The sequence below is a fragment of the Ranitomeya imitator genome, chromosome 1 (genome assembly GCF_032444005.1).
Source record: "Ranitomeya imitator isolate aRanImi1 chromosome 1, aRanImi1.pri, whole genome shotgun sequence".
NCBI classification, from domain to species: Eukaryota; Metazoa; Chordata; class Amphibia; order Anura; family Dendrobatidae; genus Ranitomeya; species Ranitomeya imitator.
This window is the reverse complement of record NC_091282.1, coordinates 854019631-854042140: the sequence shown is the minus strand read 5'-3', so window position 1 is coordinate 854042140 and position 22510 is coordinate 854019631. Positions and strand designations below refer to the sequence as shown.

Here is a 22510-nt window from a genome sequence, read left to right as displayed (position 1 = left end):
TCCATGTTCACCACCATAGAATCCCTATGTTCACCCCCATAGAATCCCCATGTTCACCCCCATAGAATCCCAATGTTCACCCCCTTAGAATCCCCATGTTCACCTCATAGAATCCCCATGTTCACCCCCATAGAATCTCCATGTTCACCCCCATAGAATCCCAATGTTCACCCCCTTAGAATCCCCATGTTCACCTCATAAAATCCCCATGTTCACCCCCATAGAATCCCCATGTTCACCCCCATAGAATCCCCATGTTCACCTCATAGAATCCCCATGTTCACCCCCATAGAATCTCCATGTTCACCACCATAGAATCCCCATGTTCACCCCATAGAATCCCCATGTTCATACACATGAAAAAAAAACACCACATACTCACCTCGGTCCCGTTCCCAGGCGCCATGCTTCTGCTTTTGTTGCTGTCTCTGATGCGCTGACTCTCTGGTGGTACACAGCTGATGAGATGACATGACGTCATCGCGTGAGCTGTTTCACACGCTGATTGGTGGAGGAAGTGGCCAGAGGCCCCTCCTCTGACTGTGGAAGAGAGCGAGCGGGCGGGCACGGTGCGGCCCACGGACCTCAGGCTTTCAGCCTCACGGCTGTCTCGGTCCATGGGCTGTACTGAGACAGCCAGAGGGCTGGATGTGGCCCGCGGGCCACACTTTGCTCATGTCTGGGTTAGATGATAACCTTTTTATCTGTATCATTAAAAGTTAAATTTTACAATTTTTTGGCATTTTCATTCAGAATTATTGGTGGTATACATCCTAGCTACAAACAAATATAACAAAAGAATTAACCTTATCACTAAATGGCATAGCAAGAAAATAAGTAAAAACGCCAGAATTACGTTTTTTTGGTCTCCGCAACATTGAATTAAAATGCAATAACGGGCTATCAAAAGATCATATCTGCATCAGAATGGTATAATTAAAAACGGCAGCTTGGTGTGCAAAAAATAAGCCCTCACCTGACCCAAGATCATGAAAAATGGAGACGCTATGGGTATCGGAAAATGGCAAAACTTTTCTTTTTTTAACAATTTTTTTTTTCAACACTTTAATAAAAAAGAGCCTATACATGTTTGCATGTTTGGTGGCTCTGAACTCGCAATGAACTGGAGAATCATAATGGCAATCGAAGTAAGTGCAGTCCAGCGGGATCCAATGGGAACAACTTTTTATATTAAAATATAGCTTTTATTCGGCCATATATAAACATGACATTAGAAAAAGATAATCTACCAAAATAAAACCGCACATAACAGCAAATTACACACAGTGCAGCGTTTGCGACCAATGCATTTCGACTCTAGGTCTTAATCATGGTAAGTATGAGGGAGTAATAGTAACTTCTAAATAGTCTCAGCACATTCTGCTCCAGGTGGTCCAGTCAAGGAAATAGTCAGGAGCTCATGAACATAGCAGATAGCTGCATAAGGTAGAAGGAAATCAATCCTATAGCATATAATACGTCAAAAACTAATGAAAGTTAGAAAAAAAACAGGAAATCCACAAATTAGGTACTGACTAAAAAATTCATAATGGCAGGTCAGTTTTAGCATTTAGTGAACAACGTAAAAATAAACAAAAACGTGGGTTTGCACTTTATTCAGTTTCACCACACTTGGAATTTGTTTTCCCATTTTCCAGTACACAATATGTTAAAACCAATGGTGTCGTTCAAAAGTACAACTCGTCCTGTAAATAACAAGCCCTCACATGGCCATTTTGACCAAAAAAAGGAAAAGTTTTGTTCTGGGAAGAAAAAATGAAAATGCAAAAACAAAAATACCTCTGGTTGTTAAGGGGTTAAGGTGGTCAAGAAACCATGTTCCCATTTTTCTCTCTATTTGACATTTTCTGATTAGAATAATTAATTTTATATTTTCATAGATCAAACTTCTAAAACTAGAGGTATCCTAAATATATCTATTTTTTATTTCTGAAATTTTCATTAATTTTATTGAGGGATAAAGGGAGGTGATTCCAAAAAAATTAAAATACTTTTATTTAGATATTTTCTCATTTTTTTTAAAAACAGCAATAGCCACAGATTGTTGCTCACAAGAATAATATAATGTCAGGCACGGAAATCATCAGACCACAGGCTGCCATAGAAATCCATCAGCAGCCTTTAATCGTGCTACAAAGAGCAGATAGATGCGTTTCACCCCCACCACGGTTTGGGCTGATTAAATGCCACTGTCAGAAACTGACAGCAGCTTTTAAAGTTTAACAACAGCGGGCACAGCATATCTCCACTAACACCTATTGGAGTAAGATGGCTGAGTAACAAAGACAGTTTCTACTGGCAATTATGTAATGTCTGCTAATTAGCTTGCATCAAAGAAAGAAATCTCATATTATAGTACATAATGTAACAGAAAAGTGATATTCAGCTCTGCTGTAGGGTGTAATAAAGGTGAAACACATAATGATGATAAAGCAATGTCATACTATAGTAACATTAAATCATTTCAAAGATAAAACACACCTCCAAAGTAAATCAATGTAAACAGTTGAAGGCCATCCATAAAAAAAGATATGAAAATAATAGCATTTAAAAATATATACTTTTTATTTCCAATCAGAAACTACAACTACAACTACTGGAGATTTAATAATCACAAATACTGTACATACTACAACAGGAATAGAATCAAATACAAGCTCAACAACAACCACTGTGATGCCTTTAAATTCTTCAGAGGCTACACAATCAACTAAACTGGAAACAACCTCTGAAGCAATAGTATCAACTACTGTGCAAGAAACAACAGTTTCTACAACTGAATCACCAACGACAATTACTACTTTATCAACTAATGGAGAGACCACAACTTCTGTTCCAGAAACATCAACAACAGGCCAAACAAGCTTGCCACCTCTTACTTCTACCACAGCGACAACTGAAAGTACAACAACAGATGTAACAACTTCACCATCAACTTCACTATTAATAACAACAACTTTATTGCAAGTAACAACTACGTCTCCAACAGTAAGCCAAACAACAGTTAACCCTCAGTCTTCTACTAATATTGCTATAACTACAAGTACTGAAGAAACTACAGCAGGAACAGAAACAAGTACTAGCTCAGCAACAACCACCGTGGTGCCATTAACTTCATCAGAGGCTACTCAATCAACTAAACTGGAAACAACCGCTGAAGCAATAGTATCAACCACAGTTCAAGAAACAACAGTTTCTACAACTGAATCACCAACGACAATTACTACTTTATCAACAAATGGAGAAACCACAACGTCTGTTCCAGAAACATCAACAACAGGCCAAACAAGCTTGCCAACTCTTACTTCTGCCACAGCGACAACTGAAAGTTTAACAACAGATTTAACAACTTCACCATCAACTTCACTATTAATAACAACAACTTTATTGCAAGAAACAACTAGGTCTCCAACAGTAAGCCAAACAACAGTTAACCCTCAGTCTTCCACTACAGTTGCTATAACTACAAGTCCTGAAGAAACTACAGCAGGAACAGAAACAAGTACTAGCTCAGCAACAACCACCGTGGTGCCATTAACTTCATCAGAGGCTACTCAATCAACTAAACTGGAAACAACCTCTGAAGCCATAGTATCAACCACTGTTCAAGAAACAACAACATCTACAACTGAATCACCAACGACAATTACTACTTTATCAACAAATGGAGAAGCCAAAACTTCTGTTCCAGAAACATCAACAACAGGCCAAACAAGCTTGCCAACTCTTACTTCTACCACAGTGACAACTGAAAGTTTAACAACAGATTTAACAACTTCACCATCAACTTCACCATTACTAACAACAACTTTATTGCAAGAAAAAACTACGTCTCCAACAGTAAGCCAAACAACAGTTAACCCTCAGTCTTTCACTACTGTTGCTATAGCTACAAGTACTGAAGCAACTACAACAGGAACAGAAACAAGTACTAGCTCAGCAACAACCACCGTGGTGCCATTAACTTCATCAGAGGCTACTCAATCAACTAAACTGGAAACAACCTCTGAAGCCATAATATCAACCACTGTACAAGAAACAACAACATCTACAACTGAATCACCAACGACAATTACTACTTTATCAACAAATGGAGAAGCCACAACTTCTGTTCCAGAAACATCAACAACAGGCCAAACAAGCTTGCCAACTCTTACTTCTACCACAGTGACAACTGAAAGTTTAACAACAGATTTAACAACTTCACCATCAACTTCACCATTACTAACAACAACTTTATTGCAAGAAAAAACTATGTCTCCAACAGTAAGCCAAACAACAGTTAACCCTCAGTCTTCCACTACTGTTGCTATAACTACAAGTACTGAAGCAACTACAACAGGAGCAGAAACAAGTACTAGCTCAGCAACAACCACCGTGGTGCCATTAACTTCATCAGAGGCTACTCAATCAACTAAACTGGAAACAACCTCTGAAGCCATAATATCAACCACTGTTCAAGAAACAACAACATCTACAACTGAATCACCAATGACAATTACTACTTTATCAACAAATGGAGAAGCCACAACTTCTGTTCCAGAAACATCAACAACAGGCCAAACAAGCTTGCCAACTCTTACTTCTACCACAGTGACAACTGAAAGTTTAACAACAGATTTAACAACTTCACCATCAACTTCAACATTACTAACAACAACTTTATTGCAAGAACCAACTACGTCTCCAACAGTAAGCCAAACAACAGTTAACCCTCAGTCTTCCACTACTGTTGCTATAACTACAAGTACTGAAGCAACTACAACAGGAACAGAAACAAGTACTAGCTCAGCAACAACCACCGTGGTGCCATTAACTTCATCAGAGGCTACTCAATCAACTAAACTGGAAACAACCTCTGAAGCCATAATATCAACCACTGTTCAAGAAACAACAACATCTACAACTGAATCACCAACGACAATTACCACTTTATCAACAAATGGAGAAGCCACAACTTCTGTTCCAGAAACATCAACAACAGGCCAAACAAGCTTGCCAACTCTTACTTCTACCACAGTGACAACTGAAAGTTTAATAACAGATTTAACAACTTCACCATCAACTTCACCATTACTAACAACAACTTTATTGCAAGGACCAACTACGTCTCCAACAGTAAGCCAAACAACAGTTAACCCTCAGTCTTCCACTACTGTTGCTATAACTACAAGTACTGAAGAAACTACAGCAGGAAAAGAAACAAGTACTAGCTCAGCAACAACCACCGTGGTGCCATTAACTTCATCAGAGGCTACTCAATCAACTATACTGGAAACAACCTCTGAAGCCATAATATCAACCACTGTTCAAGAAACAACAACATCTACAACTGAATCACCAACGACAATTACCACTTTATCAACAAATGGAGAAGCCACAACTTCTGTTCCAGAAACATCAACAACAGGCCAAACAAGCTTGCCAACTCTTACTTCTACCACAGTGACAACTGAAAGTTTAATAACAGATTTAACAACTTCACCATCAACTTCACCATTACTAACAACAACTTTATTGCAAGAACCAACTACGTCTCCAACAGTAAGCCAAACAACAGTTAACCCTCAGTCTTCCACTACTGTTGCTTTAACTACAAGTACTGAAGAAACTACAGCAGGAACAGAAACAAGTACTAGCTCAGCAACAACCACCGTGGTGCCATTAACTTCATCAGAGGCTACTCAATCAACTAAACTGGAAACAACCTCTGAAGCCATAATATCAACCACTGTTCAAGAAACAACAACATCTACAACTGAATCACCAACGACAATTACTACTTTATCAACAAATGGAGAAGCCACAACTTCTGTTCCAGAAACATCAACAACAGGCCAAACAAGCTTGCCAACTCTTACTTCTACCACAGTGACAACACAAAGTTTAACAACAGATTTAACAACTTCACCATCAACTTCACCATTACTAACAACAACTTTATTGCAAGAACCAACTACGTCTCCAACAGTAAGCCAAACAACAGTTAACCCTCAGTCTTCCACTACTGTTGCTATAACTACAAGTACTGAAGAAACTACAGCAGGAACAGAAACAAGTACTAGCTCAGCAACAACCACCGTGGTGCCATTAACTTCATCAGAGGCTACTCAATCAACTAAACTGGAAACAACCTCTGAAGCCATAATATCAACCACTGTTCAAGAAACAACAACATCTACAACTGAATCACCAACGACAATTACTACTTTATCAACAAATGGAGAAGCCACAACTTCTGTTCCAGAGACATCAACAACAGGCCAAACAAGCTTGCCAACTCTTACTTCTACCACAGTGACAACTGAAAGTTTAACAAAAGATTTAACAACTTCACCATCAACTTCACCATTACTAACAACAACATTATTGCAAGAAAAAACTATGTCTCCAACAGTAAGCCAAACAACAGTTAACCCTCAGTCTTCCACTACTGTTGCTATAACTACAAGTACTGAAGCAACTACAACAGGAACAGAAACAAGTACTAGCTCAGCAACAACCACTGTGATACCATTAATTTCTTCAGAGGCTACACAATCAAATAAACTGGAAACAACCTCTGAAGCCATAGTATCATCAACCACTGTTCAAGAAACAACAGTTTCTACAACTGAATCACCAACGACAATTACTAATTTATCAACAAATGGAGAAGCCACGTCTGTTCCAGAAACATCAATAACAGGCCAAGCAAGCTTACCACCACTTACTTCTACCACAGCAACAAGTGAAAGTTTAACAACAGATTTAACAACTTCACCATCAACTTCACTATTAATAACAACAACTTTATTGCAAGAAACAACTAAGTCTCCAACACTAAGCCAAACCTTTGAAGCAATAGTATCAACCACTGTTCAAGAAACAACAGTTTCTACAACTGAATCACCAACCACACTTACTACTTTATCAACAAATGGAGAAACCACAACATCTGTTCCAGAAACATCAACAACAGGCCAAACAAGCTTGCCAACTCTTACTTCTACCACAGTGACAACTGAAAGTTTAACAACAGATTTAACAACTTCACCATCAACTTCACCATTACTAACAACAACTTTATTGCAAGAAACAACTATGTCTCCAACAGTAAGCCAAACAACAGTTAACCCTCAGTCTTCCACTACTGTTGCTATAACTACAAGTACTGAAGCAACTACAACAGGAGCAGAAACAAGTACTAGCTCAGCAACAACCACCGTGGTGCCATTAACTTCATCAGAGGCTACTCAATCAACTAAACTGGAAACAACCTCTGAAGCCATAATATCAACCACTGTTCAAGAAACAACAACATCTACAACTGAATCACCAATGACAATTACTACTTTATCAACAAATGGAGAAGCCACAACTTCTGTTCCAGAAACATCAACAACAGGCCAAACAAGCTTGCCAACTCTTACTTCTACCACAGTGACAACTGAAAGTTTAACAACAGATTTAACAACTTCACCATCAACTTCAACATTACTAACAACAACTTTATTGCAAGAACCAACTACGTCTCCAACAGTAAGCCAAACAACAGTTAACCCTCAGTCTTCCACTACTGTTGCTATAACTACAAGTACTGAAGCAACTACAACAGGAACAGAAACAAGTACTAGCTCAGCAACAACCACCGTGGTGCCATTAACTTCATCAGAGGCTACTCAATCAACTAAACTGGAAACAACCTCTGAAGCCATAATATCAACCACTGTTCAAGAAACAACAACATCTACAACTGAATCACCAACGACAATTACCACTTTATCAACAAATGGAGAAGCCACAACTTCTGTTCCAGAAACATCAACAACAGGCCAAACAAGCTTGCCAACTCTTACTTCTACCACAGTGACAACTGAAAGTTTAATAACAGATTTAACAACTTCACCATCAACTTCACCATTACTAACAACAACTTTATTGCAAGGACCAACTACGTCTCCAACAGTAAGCCAAACAACAGTTAACCCTCAGTCTTCCACTACTGTTGCTATAACTACAAGTACTGAAGAAACTACAGCAGGAAAAGAAACAAGTACTAGCTCAGCAACAACCACCGTGGTGCCATTAACTTCATCAGAGGCTACTCAATCAACTATACTGGAAACAACCTCTGAAGCCATAATATCAACCACTGTTCAAGAAACAACAACATCTACAACTGAATCACCAACGACAATTACCACTTTATCAACAAATGGAGAAGCCACAACTTCTGTTCCAGAAACATCAACAACAGGCCAAACAAGCTTGCCAACTCTTACTTCTACCACAGTGACAACTGAAAGTTTAATAACAGATTTAACAACTTCACCATCAACTTCACCATTACTAACAACAACTTTATTGCAAGAACCAACTACGTCTCCAACAGTAAGCCAAACAACTGTTAACCCTCAGTCTTCCACTACTGTTGCTTTAACTACAAGTACTGAAGAAACTACAGCAGGAACAGAAACAAGTACTAGCTCAGCAACAACCACCGTGGTGCCATTAACTTCATCAGAGGCTACTCAATCAACTAAACTGGAAACAACCTCTGAAGCCATAATATCAACCACTGTTCAAGAAACAACAACATCTACAACTGAATCACCAACGACAATTACTACTTTATCAACAAATGGAGAAGCCACAACTTCTGTTCCAGAAACATCAACAACAGGCCAAACAAGCTTGCCAACTCTTACTTCTACCACAGTGACAACACAAAGTTTAACAACAGATTTAACAACTTCACCATCAACTTCACCATTACTAACAACAACTTTATTGCAAGAACCAACTACGTCTCCAACAGTAAGCCAAACAACAGTTAACCCTCAGTCTTCCACTACTGTTGCTATAACTACAAGTACTGAAGAAACTACAGCAGGAACAGAAACAAGTACTAGCTCAGCAACAACCACCGTGGTGCCATTAACTTCATCAGAGGCTACTCAATCAACTAAACTGGAAACAACCTCTGAAGCCATAATATCAACCACTGTTCAAGAAACAACAACATCTACAACTGAATCACCAACGACAATTACTACTTTATCAACAAATGGAGAAGCCACAACTTCTGTTCCAGAGACATCAACAACAGGCCAAACAAGCTTGCCAACTCTTACTTCTACCACAGTGACAACTGAAAGTTTAACAAAAGATTTAACAACTTCACCATCAACTTCACCATTACTAACAACAACATTATTGCAAGAAAAAACTATGTCTCCAACAGTAAGCCAAACAACAGTTAACCCTCAGTCTTCCACTACTGTTGCTATAACTACAAGTACTGAAGCAACTACAACAGGAACAGAAACAAGTACTAGCTCAGCAACAACCACTGTGATACCATTAATTTCTTCAGAGGCTACACAATCAAATAAACTGGAAACAACCTCTGAAGCCATAGTATCATCAACCACTGTTCAAGAAACAACAGTTTCTACAACTGAATCACCAACGACAATTACTATTTTATCAACAAATGGAGAAGCCACGTCTGTTCCAGAAACATCAATAATAGGCCAAGCAAGCTTACCACCACTTACTTCTACCACAGCAACAAGTGAAAGTTTAACAACAGATTTAACAACTTCACCATCAACTTCACTATTAATAACAACAACTTTATTGCAAGAAACAACTAAGTCTCCAACACTAAGCCAAACCTTTGAAGCAATAGTATCAACCACTGTTCAAGAAACAACAGTTTCTACAACTGAATCACCAACCACACTTACTACTTTATCAACAAATGGAGAAACCACAACATCTGTTCCAGAAACATCAACAACAGGCCAAACAAGCTTGCCAACTCTTACTTCTACCACAGCGACAACTGAAAGTTTAACAACAGATGTCCGAACTTCACCATCAACTTCACTATTACTAACAACAACATTATTGCAAGAAACTACGTTTCCAACAATGAGCCAAAAAACAGTTAACCCTCAGCCTTCCACTACCATTGCTATAACTACAAGTCCTGAAGCAATTACAGCAGGAACAGAAACAAGTACTAGCTCAGCAACAACCACCGTGGTGCTATTAACTTCTTCAGAGGCTACACAATCAACTAAACTGGAAACAACCTCTGAAGCCATAGTATCAACCATGGTTCAAGAAACAACAGTTTCTACAACTGAATCACCAATGACAATTAATGTTATACCAACAAATGGAGAAACCACAACGTCTGTTCCAGAAACATCAACAACAGGCCAAACAAGCTTGCCACCTCTTACTTCTACCACAGCGACAACTGAAAGTTTAACAACAGATTTAACAACTTCACCATCAACTTCCCTATTAATTACAACAACTTTATTGCAAGAAACAACTACGTCTCCAACAGTAGGCCAAACAACAGTTAACCCTCAGTCTTCTACTACTGTTGCTATAACTACAAGTACTGAAGCAACTACAACAGGAACAGAAACAAGTACTAGCTCAGCAACAACCACCGTGATGCCATTAACTTCTTCAGAGGCAACACAATCACCTAAACTGGAGACAACCTCTAAAGCCATAGTATCAACCACTGTTCAAGAAACAACAGTTTCCACAACTGAATTACCAACAACAATTACTACTTTATTAACAAATGGAGAAGCAACAACTTCTGTTCCAGAAACATCAACAACAGACCAAACAAACGTGCCACCTCTTACTTCTACCACAGTGACAACTAAAAGTTTAACAACAGATTTAACAACTTCACCATCAACTTCACCATTACTAACAACAACTTTTTTGCAAGAAACAACTACGTCTCCAACAGTAAGCCAAACAACAGTTAACCCTCAGTCTTCCACTAATGTTGCTAAAACAACAAGTCCTGAAGCAACTACAACAGGAACAGAAACAGGTACTAGATCAGCAACAACCACCGTGATGCCATTAACTTCTTCAGAGGCTACACAATCACCTCAGCTGGAAACAACCTCTAAAGCCATAGTATCAAGCACTGTTCAAGAAACAACAACATCTACAACTGAATCACCAATGACAATTACTATTTTATCAACAAATGTAGAAACGACGTCTGTTCCAGAAACATCAACAACAGGCCAAACAAGCTTGCCACCTCTTACTTCTACCACAGCGACAAATGAAAGTTTAACAACAGATTTAACAACTTCACCATCAACTTCACCATTGCTAACAACCACTTTATTGCAAGAAACAACTACGTCTCCTACAGTAAGCCAAACAACATTTAACCCTCAGTCTTCCACTACTGTTGCTATAACTACAAGTCCTGAAGCAACTACAACAGGAACAGAAACAAGTACTAGCTCAGCAACAATCACCGTGGTGCCACTAACTTCTTCAGAGGCTACACAATCAACTAAACTGGAAACAACCTCTGAAGCCATAGTATCAACCACTGTTCAAGAAACAACAGTTTCTACAACTGAATCACCAACGACAATAACTATTTTATTAACAAATGGAGAAACCACAACACCTGTTCCAGAAACACCAACAACAGGCCAAACAAGCTTGCTACCTCTTACTTCTACCACAGCGACAACTGAAAGTTTATCAACAGATGTGACAACTTTACCATCAACTTCACCATTAATAACAAGAACTTTATTGCATGAAATAACCACGTCTCCAACAAGCCAAACAACAGTGAACCCTCAGTCTTCCACTACTGTTACTATAACTACAAGTCCTGAAGCAACTACAACAGGAACAGAAACAATTACTAGCTCAGCAACAACCACCGTGGTGCCATTAACTTCTTCACAAGCCACACAATCAACTAAGCTGGAAACAACCTCTGAAGCAATGCTATCAACTACTGTTCAAGAAACAACAGTTTCTATACCTGAATTACCAACAACAATGACTATTTTATCAACAAATGGAGACACCACAACTTCTGTTCCAGAAACATCAACAACAGGCCAAACAAGCTTTCCACCTCTTACTTCTACCACAGTAACAACTGAAAGTTTAGCAACAGATTTAACAACATCACCAACAACTTCACTAATACTAACAACAACCCCTATAACAACTGTATTGCAAGAAAAAACTACGTCTCCAGCAATAGGCCATGCGTCAGTTAATCCTCGGTCTTTCACTACTGTTGCTTTGACCACAGGTGCTGAATCTACTAAAACAGGAACTGAAACCAGTACAAGCTCAACAACCACCACTGTTGTTCAATTAACTTCTTCAGAACTTGCACAATCAACTGAACCGGAATCGACTTTTTTGTCTACTAAATTAACAACTGAGTCGCTAACAGTCAAAACCACTCCAGAATTAACAGGTAAGTCATGGTGATGATAACACAGACAATATGCGCACACTACCGAACAAACTAGTGGAACAGTGACATAAAGTTCAATCTAGTGGAACAGTTACATAAAGTTAAATGTTGCATTTTTAGCATTTCCTACTGTAGACCTTTTGCAGATTAGGTCCCTCAGATATAACGAAATTATGTTTTCTGCGGTGGAAATTATTGCAAAGAAGGTATAGGGTATCTGCGCTTTTCACACTTTTCACCATAATGGATGAAAATCACACCAGAAGCATTATAAAATTACATGCTGAGGATCTTACACTCACAGTTCTTGTCAATTTACACAGCAGATATTTTCTCAGCAAATGTATGAAATTTATTAAAATCTCATGTACTCTAAAATACAACAGTTTGTTCCAAAATGAACACACAGTGCAAATGTCGTTGCATTTTTTGGTATGTGGGAATGTAACTGAAGACATACAGTACAATGAAAGGAGAGTAGACACATTAAAATCTGGGAAACTAAGGATTTAATTCATTATTATCATCATTTGTATCAGGAGTCGTCCAGCTGGTCGTACCCAAAGTGGAATAGAGATCACTTTACAGTTTCCGTGATTAGAAATTTGGAAAGTTTGTTAAATATTTGCATTACGCTATTTATTGTAGCCAAGTAATGCTTGTAATTTAGCAATTAGCATTTATTTTACCACTCACGTTCTCATGTTTTATGAACATCCTAAACTGATACATCTCCATCACTCATATGTGCTTATGGCACTAAATCATGGCCCATTCAACAGGTTGAGACTGATTGCAGTTTTATAGATAGTGAAAACATAGTGAAAACACTCTCTGATCTTGAGCTTCTTTATTCCCATCAGCTATAAATGTAGTAGAAATCCAACTTGCATTAATTATAAACTGATGGCATGACTAGCAATTTTCCACCATCATTTTGTATGATGGGCCTCTTTCACTCATCCGTTTATTTCCAGTACCAGAAAAATGGTACTGGAGATATCCGTGTCTGTGTGGCCGCCAGGAAAGAAGCGCTACAGTAAGCGCTGTTCCCCGCTTGCGGGTACTGAATATGGCTCTCTTCATTCTCCCCTACTCTGCTGGCGACGGGCATGAGCAGAATAGAATGATGAAAATTATATTAAATTCAGAACGATAACAGCAGGTGGGGGCTTTTGGGACTATTACTCCCATCATCCGACACCTACTGCAGCTAATAACAGTGACAGCAGGAGTGGATGATCGGGGTATTCCTCACCGGCTGCCTATGCTAGAACTAAATAAATGAATTAATAACCCAGCATGGGTTCTTCCTATTATCTTTAACCAACCAGGCAAAACTCACAGCTGGGGGCTTCAAGCCTCAACTGTCATCTTCAGAAAGGCTGATTATCAAGAGTAAGAACACCTATCCATTACTAATGCTATATTTGTATTGCAAATAAAGACACAAACATAATAAAGTATTTTATTATAAATTAAACAAAACACACCTTTTTTATTTAAAAATAACAAACACAGTTATACTCACTTAGTACCTAATTCCACTGAAGCCCTTCATCTCCTGTAACAAAAATAAAATAAAAAAACAACAATATACCATACCTGTCCGTCATTGTGTCCCACGCCGTTATCCATGTCTGGGGGCTAAATAGTTTTCAACTTGGATGGTGCCAAGTTGCAACCGTTCATGCTGAGAACCACTGGTGAATGAGCTGCTGTGAGCGCAGCATCATTGACCAGCGGTGACATCATCAATGGCATTTTCCCACGGTCCTGAGTTCACCGCAGTTCAGCCTGGCCTCATTGATGTCACCACTGGTCAATGATGACTATAACTGTGTTTGTTATTCTTAAATCAAAAAAAGGAAAAGTTTGTTTTATTTATAATAAAAGACTTTTTTCTGGCTGTGTTTTTATTTACAATACAACTATAGGATTAGTAATGGATAGGTGACGTCTTATAGACACTTCTCCATTACTAAGCCGTGGGCTTTATGTCACCTGACAATATAAAGGTGACATCAACACCACAAATATGAACTCCACTTGCCACCACTACAGGGCAAGAGGGAAGACCCGGGAAAAGCACCAGAATTAGCGCACCTACTTGATGCGCTTTTTCTGGGCAGCTGCGGGCTGCTATTTTTAGGCTGGGGGGACCTATATCAATGGCCCCTTACCAGCCTGAGAATACCAGTCCCCAGCTGTGAGCTTTAGCAAGGCTGGTTGTCAAAAATGGGAGAACCCCATGCCATTTTTTAACTATTTATTTAAATAATTGAAAAAACAGCTTGTGGACCCATCTCTTCTTGATAACCAACCTTGCTGAAGCTGACACCTGAATGTTGAAGCCCCCAGCTGTGAGTTTTGCCTGGTTGGGTAAAAAAACAGGGTAGAACCCATGCCAGGTTTTTCATTCATTAATTTAGATATATTGTAGGCGGCGGGTGATGAATACCCCCATCATCCGCTCCTGCTGTCATTGTTATTAGGGCCAGCAGGTGTCAATGAAGGGAGTAATAGTCCCAAAAGCCCCCACCTGCCGTCATCATTCTGACTTTAATATTACTCTCATCATACTCTTCTCGCGCCAATCGCTGGCAGAGCAGGGGAGAATGATGAGAGCTGTCTTCAGCACCCGCCTCCGGGGAACAACGCTTAGTGTAGCACTTCTTCCCTGGTCCCTAAGCGTGTTACATGGATGACATCAATGTGTGTTCATCATGTGCACTTGTGCAGGATGTTTTGGGGCGCATGCTGATGGTAAAAAGCGGACATGTCGGCGGGTTTTGCCCACGGACACACGGTCTGTGGAACACACACTGACATGTGCACAGACCCATTCATTTAAATGGGTGTACCTGTGTCAGTGTCTCTGGTACATGTGAAAACTGTCATCACACGTACTGCAGACACGGATGTGTGAAAAAGTCCTTAAAGGGAACATGCCACCAGTTTTCTTGTAGGTTTTTTTGTGAACTTAAGCTTAAAGTAGTAATTAAAATGTATTCATGCAATGTTTGCACTGTTTGTAAACATTTCTATATGAAAAATATTATATTTTTTACAAATATATATAATTCCCACTAGGGGGAGCATTTTCTGTTTTAGACCTCAAGCAGCTATAGTAAGACTTACCAGCTTTACTGTTAGCTGGAAAACTGGGGCAGAAACTACTGACATCACCATTTCCCTCCCCTTTTGGATGTTCTAGTATCCCTGGGGGAGAATGATGAGTAGCATCACAGGGCAGCGCCATTTTGTGGGTGACTGCCCTGTGATCTGCTATCACCAGCAGTTACTGTCTCTCTCCCATCAGTCTTCATATGTCTCTCTCACCCAGATTACATGAATCTCTCACCCCCCTCCACAATGCCTGGCCATTCACTACAGACCTGAAGCTCCTTCTTATCTTATCCAAGGGTTTAATCACAGCTCCTGCTGAGCAGCTGACAGCTCCTGCTCCAATAATGCTGATTTAGGGTTGAGCGAAACGGGTCGAACATTTTCAAAAGTCGCCGACTTTTGGCTAAGTCGGGGTTTCATGAAACCCGATCCGACCCCTGTGCGGGGTCGGCCATGCGGTACACGACTTTCGCGCCAAAGTCGCGTTTCAATGACGCGAAAAGCGCCATTTCTCAGCCAATGAAGGTAAACGCAGAGTGTGGGCAGCGTGATGACATAGGTCCTGGTCCCCACCATCTTAGAGAAGGGCATTGCAGTGATTGGCTTGCTGTCTGCGACGTCACAGGGGCTATAAAGAGGCGTTCCCGCCGACCGCCATCTTACTGCTGCTGATCTGAGCTTAGGGAGAGGTTGCTGCCGCTTTGTCAGAAGCAGGGATAGCGTTAGGCAGGGTCCATTAACCACAAAACCGCTTGTGCTGCAGCGATTTGCACTGTCCAACACCACCCTCGGTGTGCAGGGACAGTGGAAGTTTTTTTTTTTTTTTTTTTCCCCTCAGCGCTGTAGCTCATTGGGCTGCCCTAGAAGGCTCCCTGATAGCTGCATTGCTGTGTGTACGCCGCTGTGCAAACCAACTGCTTTTTTCAAAGCACAAATCCTCTTGTTCCTTCCTTTCTGCACAGCTATCTTTTTTGTTTGTCCACACTTTTTATTTCATTTGTGCATCAGTCCACTCCTTATTGCTGCCTGCCATACCTGGCTGAGATTACTGCAGGCAGGGAGATAGTAGCTGCCTGCCATACCTGGCTGAGATTACTGCAGGCAGGGAGATAGTAATTGTAGGACATTCCCTGTTTTTTTTTTTTTTTTTTTTTTGGTGGGAGATTAAGATTGGCAATTTGGCATTTCTGCTAGAGTGCCATCCCTGTGTGTGCCATCTCTCTCACATAGTGGGCCATAGAAAGCCTTTTCATTTTTCTGTATTTTTTTTTGTGGGGTGTATAAATTCTCCCTGATAAAAATACAGTGGGAGATTAATATTGGCCTTTGGGCTTGTGTGCCAGTCCTGAGTGTGCCATCTCTCTCACAAATAGTGGGCCATAGAAAGCCTATTTATTTTTTTTTTTGGTTTTATAAATTCTCCCTGAAAAAAAGGGAGATTAATATTGGCCTCTGGGCTTGTGTGCCAGTCCTGAGCGTGCCATCTGTGCCAGCCCTGAGCGTGCCATCTCTCTCACAAATAGTGGGCCATAGAAAGCCTATTTAATTTTTTTTTTTGTTTTATAAATTTTCCCTGAAAAAAGGGAGATTAATATTGGCCTCTGGGCTTGTGTGCCAGTTGTGAGCGTGCCATCTGTGCCAGTCCTGAGCGTGCCATCTCTCTCACAAATAGTGGGCCATAGAAAGCCTATTTAAATATTTTTTTGGTTTTATAAATTCTCCCAGAAAAAAAGGGAGATTAATATTGGCCTCTGGGCTTGTGTGCCAGTCCTGAGCGTGCCATCTGTGCCAGCCAGCCCTGAGCGTGCCATCTCTCTCACAAATAGTGGGCCATAGAAAGCCTATTTAATTTTTTTTTTGTTTTATAAATTTTCCCTGAAAAAAGGGAGATTAATATTGGCCTCTGGGCTTGTGTGCCAGTTGTGAGCGTGCCATCTGTGCCAGTCCTGAGCGTGCCATCTCTCTCACAAATAGTGGGCCATAGAAAGCCTATTTAAATATTTTTTTGGTTTTATAAATTCTCCCAGAAAAAAAGGGAGATTAATATTGGCCTCTGGGCTTGTGTGCCAGTCCTGAGCGTGCCATCTGTGCCAGCCAGCCCTGAGCGTGCCATCTCTCTCACAAATAGTGGGCCATAGAAAGCCTATTTAATTTTTTTTTTTGTTTTATCAATTTTCCCTGAAAAAAGGGAGATTAATATTGGCCTCTGGGCTTGTGTGCCAGTTGTGAGCGTGCCATCTGTGCCAGTCCTGAGCGTGCCATCTCTCTCACAAATAGTGGGCCATAGAAAGCCTATTTAAATATTTTTTTGGTTTTATAAATTCTCCCAGAAAAAAAGGGAGATTAATATTGGCCTCTGGGCTTCTGTGCCAGTCCTGAGCGTGCCATCTGTGCCAGTCCTGAGCGTCCCATCTCTCTCACAAATAGTGGGCCATAGAAAGCCTATTTTATTTTTTTTTTGGGTTTTAGAAATTCTCCCTGAAAAAAGGGAGATTAATATTGGCCTCTGGGCTTGTGTGCCAGTTGTGAGCGTGCCATCTGTGCCAGTCCTGAGCGTGCCATCTCTCTCACAAATAGTGGGCCATAGAAAGCCTATTTAAATATTTTTTTGGTTTTATAAATTCTCCCAGAAAAAAAGGGAGATTAATATTGGCCTCTGGGCTTGTGTGCCAGTCCTGAGCGTGCCATCTGTGCCAGCCAGCCCTGAGCGTGCCATCTCTCTCACAAATAGTGGGCCATAGAAAGCCTATTTAATTTTTTTTTTTGTTTTATCAATTTTCCCTGAAAAAAGGGAGATTAATATTGGCCTCTGGGCTTGTGTGCCAGTTGTGAGCGTGCCATCTGTGCCAGTCCTGAGCGTGCCATCTCTCTCACAAATAGTGGGCCATAGAAAGCCTATTTAAATATTTTTTTGGTTTTATAAATTCTCCCAGAAAAAAAGGGAGATTAATATTGGCCTCTGGGCTTCTGTGCCAGTCCTGAGCGTGCCATCTGTGCCAGTCCTGAGCGTCCCATCTCTCTCACAAATAGTGGGCCATAGAAAGCCTATTTTATTTTTTTTTTGGGTTTTAGAAATTCTCCCTGAAAAAAGGGAGATTAATATTGGCCTCTGGGCTTGTGTGCCAGTCCTGAGCGTGCCATCTGTGCCAGCCAGCCCTGAGCGTGCCATCTCTCTCACAAATAGTGGGCCATAGAAAGCCTATTTAATTTTTTTTTTTGTTTTATCAATTTTCCCTGAAAAAAGGGAGATTAATATTGGCCTCTGGGCTTGTGTGCCAGTTGTGAGCGTGCCATCTGTGCCAGTCCTGAGCGTGCCATCTCTCTCACAAATAGTGGGCCATAGAAAGCCTATTTAAATATTTTTTTGGTTTTATAAATTCTCCCAGAAAAAAAGGGAGATTAATATTGGCCTCTGGGCTTCTGTGCCAGTCCTGAGCGTGCCATCTGTGCCAGTCCTGAGCGTCCCATCTCTCTCACAAATAGTGGGCCATAGAAAGCCTATTTTATTTTTTTTTTGGGTTTCAGAAATTCTCCCTGGAAAAAAAAAGGGAGATTAATATTGCCCTTTGGGCTTGTGTGCCAGTACTAAGCGTTCCATCTCTCTCTCTCTCTCAGTCAGTGGGCCATAGAACGCATATTTTTGGTTTTATTTGTTTTCTAAATTCTCCCTGAAAAAATCATTTTATTTTATTTGGTTTCTAAATTCTTCCTGATAAAATCATATTTTTTTTATTATTTTTATTTCTAAAGTCTCCCTGAAAAAAAAAAAAAAAAAACAACCAAAAAAACAGTGGGAGATTAATATTGGCCTTTCTGCTTGTGTGCCAGTCTTGACTCCTGGGTGTGCCATCTCTCTCTCTCTCTCTCTCTCTCTCTCTCTCTCTCCAATTGTGGTCCATAGAAAGCCTATATTTTTTTTCCTTGATTTGGGTTCTAAAATCTACCAGAGAAAATAACTACATCAATCATTGGTAGAAAAATATTGGCCTCTGGGCTTGTGTGCCACTCCTGATTCCTGTGTGCGTCATCTCTCACTCAGTGGCCCATAGAAAGCATATAGTTTGTTACATTTGTTTTCTAAATTCTCCCTGCAAAAATCTATTTTTTTTTTTTTTGGGGGTTTCTAAAGTGTTCCTGAAAAAAATAAAAATAAAAAAAAAATAATAGTGTGACATTAATATTAACATTTGTGCTTCAGTGACAGTCCTGCGTGTGGGGCATCTCTCTAATTTGCAGCCACCAAAAAAAGAGTGTGTAACATTGGGCCTGATTTTCGCTGTGGTCTCACCAACCTGTAAAGGGGTAGCTAAATCATACTGAAGTTATAGCTCACCGTGTAAGTTGTGTGACTGCAACAAATAACGTTAGTTTGGTTACGTTTTTAAAACAATGAGGAAGTCTAGTGGAAGAGGTCGTGGCCGGGGGCGTTCATTGTCAGCTGGTAATGAGGGTAGTGGTAGTGGTGGAGCATCAGGTGGTCGTGGGGGAAAAAATATTGCACCTAAGTCTGGAGCTGTGGAGCCAGGTTCGTCGTCCGGCTACACAAGGCCTCGAACGCTCCCTTTTCTGGGATTAGGAAAACCGCTTTTAAAGCCGGAGCAGCAAGAGCAAGTTTTGGCTTATCTTGCTGACTCAGCCTCTAGCTCTTTTGCCTCATCTCGTGAAACTGGTAAAAGTAAAAGCAGCGCGTCGTTAGTGGATGTTCACGGTCAGGGACAAGTCACTTCCTTGTCCTCTTCAGCAAAAACAACAACAGAGAAGAATGCAGCAGGCGACACAACGGGTTACTCCATGGAGCTCTTTACACATACCGTCCCTGGCTTAGAAAGTGAAGCAGTTAACAGTCCATGCCCATTACAAATTGAATCTGACATGGAGTGCACTGACGCACAGCCACAGCCAGACTACTATGCTGGTCCTTTGACTCAGACCACAACATTGCCCTCGCAGGGTGCTGATCAAGAATCAGACCCTGATGAGACTATGTTGCCCCATCACGAACGCTATACCACCGAACGACACGGTGACACAGACGAAGTTGCGCAGGAGGTACAAGAAGAGTTATTAGATGACCCAGTTCTTGACCCCGATTGGCAGCCATTGGGGGAACAGGGTGCAGGCGGCAGCAGTTCTGAAGCAGAGGAGGAGGAGGGGCCGCAGCAGGCATCAACATCGCCACAGGTTCCATCTGCCGGGCCCGTATCTTGCCCAAAACGCGTGGCAAAGCCAAAACCTGGTGGAGGACAGCGTGGCCATCCGGTTAAAGCTCAGTCTGCAATGCCTGAAAAGGTATCCGATGCTAGAAAGAGTGCAGTCTGGCATTTTTTTAAACAACATCCAATTGATCAGCGCAAAGTCATCTGTCAAAAATGTTCTACTTCCTTAAGCAGAGGTCAGAATCTGAAAAGTCTCAATACTAGTTGCATGCATAGACATTTAACCACCATGCATTTGAAAGCTTGGACTAACTACCAAACGTCCCTTAAGGTTGTTGCACCCTCGGCCAATGAAGCTAGTCATCAACGCAACATCCCTTCCGGCAGTGTAGGACCACCATTTAGCGCACCACCTGCTGTATCTGTGCAGGTATCTTTGCCAGGCCAAAGCAGTCAGGGTCAGGGAATCACCAGTTTCGTAGTAGGAAACACTGCATCTAGGGCACCGGCGGCAACAATACCATCTCCCACCGTCTCTCAGTCTGCCATGTCCACCGGCACCCCCGCTAGTTCCACGATCTCCAGCTCTCCAGTCCAGCTCACCCTACATGAGACTATGGTTAGAAAAAGGAAATACTTAGCCTCGCATCCGCGTACACAGGGTTTGAACGCCCACATAGCTAGACTAATCTCGTTAGAGATGATGCCCTACCGGTTAGTTGAAAGCGAAGCTTTCAAAGACCTGATGGACTACGCTGTACCACGCTACGAGCTACCCAGTCGACACTTTTTTTCCAGAAAAGCCATCCCAGCCCTCCACCAGCATGTTAAAGAGCGCATCGTCCATGCACTCAGGCAATCTGTGAGCACAAAGGTGCACCTGACAACAGATGCATGGACCAGTAGGCATGGCCAGGGACGTTACGTGTCCATCACGGCACACTGGGTAAATGTGGTGGATTCAGGGTCCACAGGGGACAGCAAGTTTGGGACAGTTCTGCCTAGCCCACGGTCTAGTAAACAGTTGTCTGTAGCCGTTCGCACCCCCTCCTCCTCCTCCTCCTCGTCCTCCTGCAGAAGCAAGAGCTCGTCCACAGACCGCAGTCGCACAAACACTCCATCCGCACCTGCCACTGTTGCACACCAGGTCTCCCATTATGGGGCAGCTACTGGCATACGTCAGCAGGCTGTATTGGCTATGAAGTGTTTGGGCGACAATAGACACACCGCGGAAGTTCTGTCCGAGTTCTTGCAGCAAGAAACGCAGTCGTGGCTGGGCACTGTAGATCTTGAGGCAGGCAAGGTAGTGAGTGATAACGGAAGGAATTTCATGGCTGCCATCTCCCTTTCCCAACTGAAACACATTCCTTGCCTGGCTCACACCTTAAACCTGGTGGTGCAGTGCTTCCTGAAAAGTTATCCGGGGTTATCCGACCTGCTCCTCAAAGTGCGTGGACTTTGCGCACATATCCGCCGTTCGCCTGTACACTCCAGCCGTATGCAGACCTATCAGCGTTCTTTGAACCTTCCCCAGCATCGCCTAATCATAGACGTTGCAACAAGGTGGAACTCAACACTGCACATGCTTCAGAGACTGTGCGAACAGAGGCGGGCTGTTATGTTTTTGTGGGAGGATACACATACACGGGCAGGCAGTAGGATGGCAGACATGGAGTTGTCAGGTGTGCAGTGGTCGAAGATTCAAGACATGTGTCAAGTCCTTCAGTGTTTTGAGGAATGCACACGGCTGGTTAGTGCAGACAACGCCATAATAAGCATGAGCATCCCCCTAATGCGTCTGCTGATGCAAAGTTTGACGCACATAAAGGATCAGGCGTCTGCACCAGAGGAAGAGGAAAGCCTTGATGACAGTCAGCGATTGTCTGGTCAGGGCAGTGTACATGACGAGGTACCGGGCGAA

At 41.5% G+C, this 22510-nt stretch overlaps 1 protein-coding gene across 1 annotated transcript in view; it reads left to right on the top strand.

Annotated features, from left to right (window-relative positions):
- Positions 1-22510, top strand: part of LOC138648897 (serine-rich adhesin for platelets-like) — a 78866-nt gene that overhangs the window by 19621 nt on the left and 36735 nt on the right. The window contains exons 2-3 of the mRNA XM_069738909.1: positions 1902-1922; positions 2600-12304. Coding sequence (XP_069595010.1) covers positions 1902-1922; positions 2600-12304 — 9726 coding nt within the window. The remainder of the gene's footprint in view (positions 1-1901; positions 1923-2599; positions 12305-22510) is intronic.